Source organism: Condylostylus longicornis, unplaced genomic scaffold (assembly GCF_029603195.1).
Source record: "Condylostylus longicornis isolate FDR11 unplaced genomic scaffold, ASM2960319v2 ptg000039l, whole genome shotgun sequence".
In the NCBI taxonomy this organism is placed as follows: Eukaryota; Metazoa; Arthropoda; class Insecta; order Diptera; family Dolichopodidae; genus Condylostylus; species Condylostylus longicornis.
The window spans coordinates 128537-138361 of NW_026578008.1; the positions used below are offsets into that span (position 1 = coordinate 128537).

Here is a 9825-nt window from a genome sequence, read left to right on the forward strand (position 1 = left end):
TAATTATACCAAAATATATTATTTTTTTTATTCCATAATACCATATGATCTTTTTTTCGTAATTCAAAGGCCCAAAAAGAAAAAAAGAAGAATGGTAATAAAAATTTAATTTTTTTTTTCTCATCATAAGGAAAAGAAATTTAAATAATTTATGATACAATTACGAAAATATAAAAGCGATTTAATAAGGCATTTTAAATATTAAAGGGCATTGATAAGCAAATGAGAGTTTTAAGAAATTATTTCACAAAACATATAGAAATATTTTAGAAAATTTAATATTATTTGATGATATTTTAATATGAAATATGTTGTTAAATTAAAAAATAATTTGTAATAGTAAAGTATTTACATATAAGCTAATGGATATGAAGAAGAACTTAGTATTAATTAAACTGAATATTAACCGTATGTTAAAAAGCAATATAAAGATTTGCCACTACATGCAGTACATTTGTACATTTACCACTACGAGAAATATGCCAAACATACATTTCCAAAATATTAAAATTAAAATTTACTTTATAAAATTAAAATTCAAAATATTTAATTAATTTTATTTGCAACATATCTACACCACCTGAGGGATGTAGATGTATGCATGATTCTCACTTATTATTGCAAGTTGATTTATATCTAAAACTATTTTAACAAGTTCGATAAAAAATCCTAATATTTCATGGAAGGTCACTGATTTTCTAAATTTAATAACCCCATAAGCCAATATAAAAATACTTTCATACGTATGTAATGAATATTTCGTTATACGAATCTTTTAATTTTTTTTTTCTAAACGCCTGTGCTCGATTGTAAATCTAAACCAACGCCCATACTAACCCTATCCCACACAATTAAATACAAAAATCATGTAGGTGTATCCTATATATTAACACTAATAGCCTCTGATTTAAACATTAAATAGGGAAAACAAATTAAATTACGATTTTAGACACATTTTGAAATTATTAAAGAAAAAAAAAAACAAACAGAAATAATTTTCAAAAGCATCATAAATCAAAGACTTGTATCCGAAACAATTCTCAAAGTACCCCCAAGGGTTTTTACGGAAATCAAGAAAAGTCCCATACAAAACATAAAAATTAAAACAGAAAAAGGACATTTTTTTCGCAGATTTTTTTTTTTTATCAAATTCTTTTAATTTTATGACAAAAAAACTGAAAATTATTTTTCATTTGACAATTTTCTACTTAATTTTCTTTCTTGTTTTCGTTATTTTTTTTTTGTACATAATTCTAAATTTGAATTAAATTGTCATTGGATTAATTTTTTACCCTTTTTAATCCTTTTTCTTTTTTATTTAGTTTTTTTTTTCTTGTAGTCCCTGTTTTTGTTTTTTTTTTTTTTGCTAAGATTGTTAAACAATTAAAACAATTTTCATATCCTTTACATTAATTTTTTTTTGCTCTCTCTCTCTCTCTGTCACTCTCTCTTTGCATTTCTCCTACACCGTCAATATTTGTGTGACAAATTATGTTGAACATAACATAAAAAAAAAAAGAAAAGCAAACAGAAAAATAAACAACTTAGTAAATGGCACCAAATAAAATAATGTAAAAAAAAGAAATATTAAATCCGATTCCGATTAAGATGTAAAGATATGGTAACCTTTGTCAGAGTTTCCAAATATTTTTACATAAAAAAGAAAAATATATCGAATAATGCATTTATTGCCTGCGTAAGATATTGAAATATAATTACTAATTTGAAAAATATTTGAATAATGTAGTGAAACTTCAAATAATTATTTAATAAGCAATTAAAAAAAATTTATAAGACAAAGGCAGGACTACCATAGCATGCTAGTACAACTGTAAATTTGGGAAAGTGTTAATATTATGTTTATTTTCTATTAAACATAAAAGGTCTGGTTATTTGCCGAGGTTGTTCGCTCATGAATAATATACAAGGTTTACCCTTGTACATTCAAAAAATATATTCAAATAATTGAAAGAGTAATATTTGATTAATCGAATTTTATTAATTAAATTTAATTTTTATTTATGACTAATAAAGTTTAAAAATACAGGTCGTCATCTGTAGTTTATAGTTGTAGTTTCAACGCCCTTTGCACAGTAGGGTATGTGAATAAAGCAAAACTACTTACAGAAGTCGTTTTAACACAAAATTAATCATTACAAATTTTTCCATTTTTCATAATTAATCAGGAAATCCAGATAATTACAAGACTATCAACGTTAATTTTAATAAAAACTTACTAAAATTACTCACATATTTCTAGTAAAATGTCGAATAGTTGAATAAAAATATTGGTCTAAACTCTTTAAACTTAGTTCTAACTATTTTTTTTTAGAATTTTTCAAGTACCAAACTAAAATTGCTCGCCTTAAATTTACTCGAATCTAGTTTATATAGTACTACCTTGCTGTCAACATTGGAAGCAACTGTTTGAATATTATCTTGTTTTTACACTGATGAGATCACAGTAAAATTAATCACAGTTTTAATGCACATTTATACACCAAAATTACAGGCATTTATATTCTAATATAATGTGGCAACCCTATGCAAATATTTTTCATACTTCAAATTTTTTATATTTTTATTTTCGTGTAATTTTCCAAAAAAAAAAAAAACATTTTTTTTTTAAATAAAGGTGAAGTATTAAAAATAAAATTAACAGCAAAATAAGAAAACAAGAAGCAAAACAAATTTTTTTATTATCTGCAAATTAAACCTTAAGGGTTACTAAACATACATAAAAAAAAAACAATAAGAACAAGAAAACATAAAAGAATATAGAAAACATTTTAATATTTTTTTAACATTTTTATTTTTATAAAATACCTATACACACACTCTCTTTTAAAAAAAAAAACAAAACAAAAAACCAAAAACCGAGAACAAAAAAAAAAGGAGCTCTACTGTATATTATTTAAGGACGAAAATGGTTTAATTACATATCTTGAAGCGGATAATTGAAATAGGAAAGGACTTAAGGACTTGTTTTTTTTTGTTATATCTCATATAACGGTTTGTACAATTATAGATACACGTGTATACAGTTATATTTTAAATATAATGCGCATTTAATTTAATAATAATAAAATAATTTTTTTTTGTAAAAGGACATTTTAAAACAAAAATAAAAAATAAAAAGTTAAAAACATTCAACAATCACTTTAATAACTCTTTACTTAATAAAAATTGCTATTAATTAGGGATTTTTTTATCATTTAAAACACCACCATATCCACCCACACATATGTCATCATGTACTCTTGTATTTATGTATACATATATACATTTTGAAGGAGTACACAATATACGTTTCTATAGGATGCTTTTTATTTCATATATTTACTTGGCATTCTGTTAATTACTTATTTAAAATTATATTTGTGTTATACATATAAGGTACATAGTATCTATCCTTTAGAAAACAAAATAAAAGGAAACAAAAATAAAATATAAAAATAATATTATTGTAAATTTTTAGGTCAGTATACATACGTATAAGATTTCACCGGAATTCAATATGCTATGTTAGAGTCTCCCTCCCACTCGTACGTCCTTCCACAATCCTATCTAGCCTTTTATCGTTTTTAATAATTTTATGAAAGATTTAAATAACGAAAATACATATATATATGTTTTAAATTCGTTTTACGACATTTTTAACAAGATTGGAAGCATTTAGCGCTTATTATTTTCAATCTATCATCCGGCCGGCCGTGCATACATCCGCCCGTGTGTTATTTTATAAAATTTTTATGAAAGAGAAGCTTAAATTTTATACACAAGAGTTGTGGTTTGACAAAGTCCAAATATTTGCCGTTTTAGACAACTTGTATCTATCGACACAATACATCATAAGTCTCACATATTTTAATGTTAACGTTTCTTTAATTTTCATCCTAAATGTATGCAATAATAATTTGTTATATGAAATAATTGTGGTATGTCAATGAGAATTGCTTTAGAAAATTGTTCTTTCACTCTTATGGGAATTGTACTACTATAAATTTAGATTTTTTAAGATTTTTCCAAATTTTGGCGTATACTATTTATAATTGTATATATTGTATATGTATATGAATACAATTAGATAAATAAGTTAAATATGTAAGTCACTGTACTTTTTGCATATATTTAAACATTTTAACCTATTTAATCTGTTTACATTTATATTTTATAAGTCGAATTGGTGTAGCAGTCTGAGAAAGAATAGAATGGAGGGCAACGTTCAAATGAAATTTTTTAATAAATAAAATCTTTATGACATTCTAAATGATATTTATAATTAATTTTTAGAAAAACATAACAAAAAAAAAACTTGTTTTAAATTGAAAAATTTTAAACAAAATTATTTTATTTTTAATTGTTCATGAAATAATATAATAAAAAGAAAAAAAAAGGTTAAAAAAAGGAAAATTTTTTAAAAAATAATCCTTTTAAAAAGAGTTAGAAAATTTTTCAAATAAAAATGTACAACTTTTAATAATAATTGACATTAATATGTTTATTTATAAATTAAAAGAAAAAGTGTTCGGCCAGAGTATAAAAAAAAACGTTTTAAAAAAAAATTAATTATAATTTTAAAGCATATACCTTAATTAGTTAAATTAAAAGCATTTAAAGTATTCAAACAGTTAAAATTTGAAATCTGAACATTTTAAATTAAAAAAACTAATTTTTTAAATATCACCTTTTGGTTGTTGCAGACAAAAGATCAATCCAAACCCAAAAAAATTTAATAAATGTAATAATAATGGTAAACCAATACAAAAGATCGCTGACCGCAATGTTCAAATATCTTCATTGTTTGTTCTATTAAGTATAAGAATAAACATTTTTTTTAACACAAATTTTCAATCTGAAATAATCTTGAATTTATTATTTGGCTTTTGTAATTAAATTAGTGTAAAAGTGTTAATTAACTTTTGTTCTACTTTCAATTGAACATTAAATTAAAACAAAATTCTATACGAAACCCAATAAAAAATCATTTTAAATTTTTAATTTTATTGAAAAGTTATTAGTTTTTTATAAAAAAAATTATTATTCAGTTTTAAACAATTAATGATTGAGAAAAGATCATAAAAAATTTATGCACTTTAAGGTTGTCTTTTTAAAAAAAAATATGTTTTTTATTAGAATTTTATTCATTAATATTTTATTTGAAATACAATTTGTTTTAAATTTACCAACACAAAATGGATTTAATAGGAATAAATTTAAGGATACAAGATTAGGTAAGATTCAGAGTAATTTTTGTTAAGAAATTCAAAAAATATATTAAAAATTATATACAATTTTAAATCAACATAATTCTGGTATTGAATTCTGATATATCAAAGTTATTAATTCTAATTAATCGATATTTAAATTAGCTCTTAACAATTTTAAATTGATTATCGTAATTATGAAGAATTTATTCATATTAAATTAATACACTAGTTTCAATATTAAGTAATTAAAAAATACATTTTTGTATTTAACAGAACAAAATGAAGAAACAAATATATTAAAATCATCTAAATTTAATGCAAATAATTTAAATAAATCTATAGATAGAAATTTAAATAGAATATTAAAAAAAAATAATAATGACAACAACAATAGCAACAAACATAACATCCCTTTAAAATTTCGTCAAAAATTACAAAGAAATCCGAATAAGATGAGGGCATCAAAATCATTCAGTTATTATTATTTTAGTAGATTTATATGGTATGTGCCGTTATATTTTCTGGTCTGGTTTGATTTCTATTGTCTTTATTTAAATTTCAAATCAATTTCAAGACATCAGGTTAGTATATACATATTATATACTTACACGTACACATATAAATTCCTTATTTCAAAAAAAAAAAAAATTAAACTTAAATTTTTTCTCGTGTTATTTTTAAGGTTTATAATCCGAAGGAGCATGAGAATGATAAGTGAGGTTAATAATTAACAACGTCTTAAGTTCAAAATAATGTTTAATGTATAAATAAAGTGCCAATAAAACTGATTTTATTATTTAGAAGAAAAAAATGTTTCAATTAAACATTACTATTATTATCTAATGGCGGTAAGAAATGTTCGATATTATTGCATGTGCCCGAGAGAAATAACTAAAAAAATTCAATACATATATACACAAATTTTTCATAAGCAACTTCTATAAAATAAAATTTTACCATATATTTAGAACGTATTAATTGGTTTTGTTCAGAATCAAACAATTTTGACCAGACTCGTATATCAATTATGCAGGAAATCAATACCATGAATGAAACTTTGTACTAAATATTAAAACAATGTTTGAAGCTTGAGAGATGTGTAGGTTGAACTCGCAATAAAATATTCGAGCAAGAGTTACAGAATCATTCATCACCTTTCAATTATAGTTAGCGAATATTGCAATGTAAAGTTTAGCTTTTTTATTTTTCGAATTCATCCCCGAACTACTCAATTTTTCGTTTATCAGTTAAGAAGTTTGTATAATTTTCATGTAAATTATAAAAAATTTAGCTTTCTTTTAATTTATATAATGTTTTAATTTCGAATTACATCGCGAATGATAAAAACTGACAATCATTTAGCATTCTCACTAATATTGTAAAGGGAAAAGCTAAAATATTGGTCATATATCATTTACTATAATCATTAGTATAACATTTACTAATTATTTAATAAATGAGAATCTTATAGTAATAATGAATCGTTTTAATTTTAAAGATATTTAAAAACAAAAGCCCCTATATCAATAAACAGAAATTGCAAAATATTTTTTTCTATTATTACTAAATATTTAGGTAATAAAAACCAATATTATTTTGCTAAAAACATATTGTACCCGTACATACTTGCATCTTTCAAAATTATTTAAAAATTTTCAATAAAATGTAGAATTTTAATAAAAATTTTACAATGACAATATTTGATACAAGCATAAAAATATCAAATAAATATTTTATTTATTAAAAAACAATAATTTAAAATAAATATAAAACAAAATTTATACCGCATATCATTTAAATGTCAAAAATATATGTATACTTATGTACGTATATATACATAAATATATTAATCTTAAATTGCTCTTACAAAATTTTATTTTAAAATGCAAAAAAAGAAATAAAAAATTAAATTAATTTTTATTGAAATTTCATAAATAAATTATTATTTTATTTTATTTCTCCTTCCCTCTCTCTCTCTCTCTATCATCTATTTCCAATTTTCCGAAAATATTACTTTTTGATCTTCTTCTGGGCATTTTGTTTTTCTTTATATATTTTTTTTTTGCTCTTTTTGGTTTTTATTAGTAATTATATCTCTTTTGACTTCTCAAATCGGTAATATCACCTCTCTGTCTACCAACATCTTCATTTAAACGACGTAATTCTTCTTCTCTTCTCTTTTTTTCAGCTTCAGCTTGTTCTGTTTGCCTTTTAATTCTATCGATATCATGTTGTAATTTATCGACATTTGATTCTGTATGACTTTTTTTATATTGTAAATTTTGTAGTTCATCATCTTTTGCTCTTGTGCTATTAGCAATATTCTAAAAATAAATAAATTTTTAATAATAAATAATATGGAATATTTGATATTTTAAAATTAAATTTTAAAATATACATATTTGCATACAATAGAATAAGGTTATAATGAAAATTTTGAGGTTAAAAAAGATAATTTATTAAATTTGTTACAGAGGTGATTTCGAATTATAAATTAATAATTATGATATTTGTTGTATTTTAATAAAATTGTGAATTTTATGTAAAAATTGAGAATGAATTTCGAAATTGTCATTTATTTACTATTGCGTTAATTATTTTGACAGAAATTCATTAATTTAATGCTAAAATTTTTTTAAAATAATTTTCTTACTTTGTAAATTTTAATGTTTGATGTATCAATTAAATAATTAATTCAATTAAATTGATTTATTTATTAATTAATTAAACAAGTATGTAAATTATACTACACCTATTAATTATTTCATTCAAAAATTATGAGATTTTAAATATCAAAAATATACTTACAGCCAATCTCTGTTGTAATTCACGTTTCTTTTGTTCCAATATTTTAGCTTCTTCTTCAGCTTTACTTAAACTTTTCTTCTCTCTTTCAACGATTTCTTCGAGTACATCTTTTTCAGCTGATAAAACTTCTTGAACTTGTTCAGATTTTTTACGTAATTCTTCTTGTTTTGCTTTAGCTTCTTCAAGACGTCTTAAAGTTTCTTCAGCTTTTCTTTGTCTCTCTTTTAATTCAGCAATTTTTCTTTTAGTTTCTTCATTTTCTTCAGCTTCACGAATTCTTGCATTTGATTTACGTGAAGCCATTTTTCTGCTTTTAAATTTTAATTTTTTTTTATAAATTAATATTATTAATTTGATTTTATTCGAAATTAAACTTTCCGAAACAAATTTAAGATTAACTCTGAAAAGAGTATATTAAAAATATATTTTAAATAATATTATGATAAACACATTAAAAAAATATCCCCACCAATTTGATTTTTGGTTTTTGGAAATAATAACTGAATAAATTATAATATAGGGACCACCGCACAATTTTGATATAAAGAATTTTTTTTTTTAATGTGACAGAGTGAATACAACATTGTATTCCAAAAAAAAAATTAATTTTCAAACCTTATTGGAAAATTTTTAATAAATGGCACATAAAGTTTGAATTTCAATCCAGGCCCTGATTACGATTTATTCTTAATTTTGTACAAAAAATAAGTCTCCGATGTCTCCGAAATAAATTTTCTAAACAATATTAAAAATTAAAACCATAAATAAATCTTGGAAGAGTAGCTCAATAACTCTTAGTTGCAAGATGCTTTGTAAGCAATTTTTTTTTTAAATTCTAAGAAAGGGCAAAATATTTTTCTGAAACTTCAAATTTTCAAAAAATTATTTTAATTTTTTTTCGGGTTTCCATGAAATTGACAAGGTTTTTTCTACTTCCAGTAAACCTGAAATAAATTTTTCAAGTTAGAACAATTTTTCGGAATTTACGTCCGACTTTCCATAATGGTTTCACTCTGTACTTGTGATGTACAGAATTATCAAATTTTCATTATATTTCCAATAAATGAAGAAAAATATTAAAGATTTTTGTATTTGATTTTTTTTATATAAAATAAAAATCAAAAATATTTTATTTTATAAAACACTTTATACATACACATAGGTATGTAAGTGGTGAAGTGTTGACGATTTTGGAAAAATTTTCTTTTTAAAAATTTTCGATGTCATCGTAAAAAATAATTTCAATAAATTTATTTTATGATTCTATTTGTTTTTTTTTTGTTTTTTGAATGATTATTAATTGATTTCAATAATATTTTTAGATTTTTCGAATTGCTGTTGTTGTTATTATTACTTTTGCTTGAACCGCGAAATTAATACATAATTTTTGTTTTTTTTTTTTTTTTGGTTTACTTAAATAAAATTTTATAGTCACTTTGTTTTTAAAAAATTTTTTTTTTTTTATTTTAATAGCGTGTGAAAATAAAATGTAATTCGCATTTTGTTATTATTCATAGGAATTTATAGAAAATTTATTAACCCTTTGAAAACTGATGGCATAAAATGAATTATTGCGTCTTATGCAGTAATTGCAAATAAAATTGCTAAAATTTTTCAATATTTTTTTTTTCTAATTAAATAAAAATCAATTGTTTTTTTCTTATGTGTGTGTGTGTATATAGCAAAACAGTATAATATACCGATAACAAGGAGAAAATCATGGAAACCAAATATTGCTAAAATATATTTTACAAATGATGAAAATTTTTCTAATTCACATGGATCACAAACTAATCAAAGACCGTAT

General features: G+C 22.1%; 1 protein-coding gene across 1 annotated transcript; it reads right to left on the bottom strand.

Moving 5' to 3' along the window:
• Positions 1-6999: 6999 nt before the first annotated feature.
• Positions 7000-8405, bottom strand: LOC129609475 (uncharacterized). The gene is made up of 2 exons (XM_055521392.1): positions 8019-8405; positions 7000-7534 (listed from the first exon to the last, which is right to left on the bottom strand). The coding sequence occupies exons 1-2, from the start codon at positions 8319-8321 to the stop codon at positions 7292-7294; spliced, it is 546 nt and encodes a 181-aa protein (XP_055377367.1). The 5' UTR covers positions 8322-8405; the 3' UTR covers positions 7000-7291.
• Between the last annotated feature and the right edge of the window lie 1420 nt (positions 8406-9825).

What these genes read in the sequence shown, in the direction of transcription:
- LOC129609475 (XM_055521392.1), bottom strand. Translation starts at nt 8,321, where the DNA reads ATGGCTTCACGTAAATCAAATGCAAGAATTCGTGAAGCTGAAGAAAAT. An exon ending in AATTACAACAGAGATTGGCT is followed by an intron (nt 7,535 to 8,018) that starts GTAAGTATATTT and finishes ATTTATTTTTAG; the next exon opens with AATATTGCTAATAGCACAAG.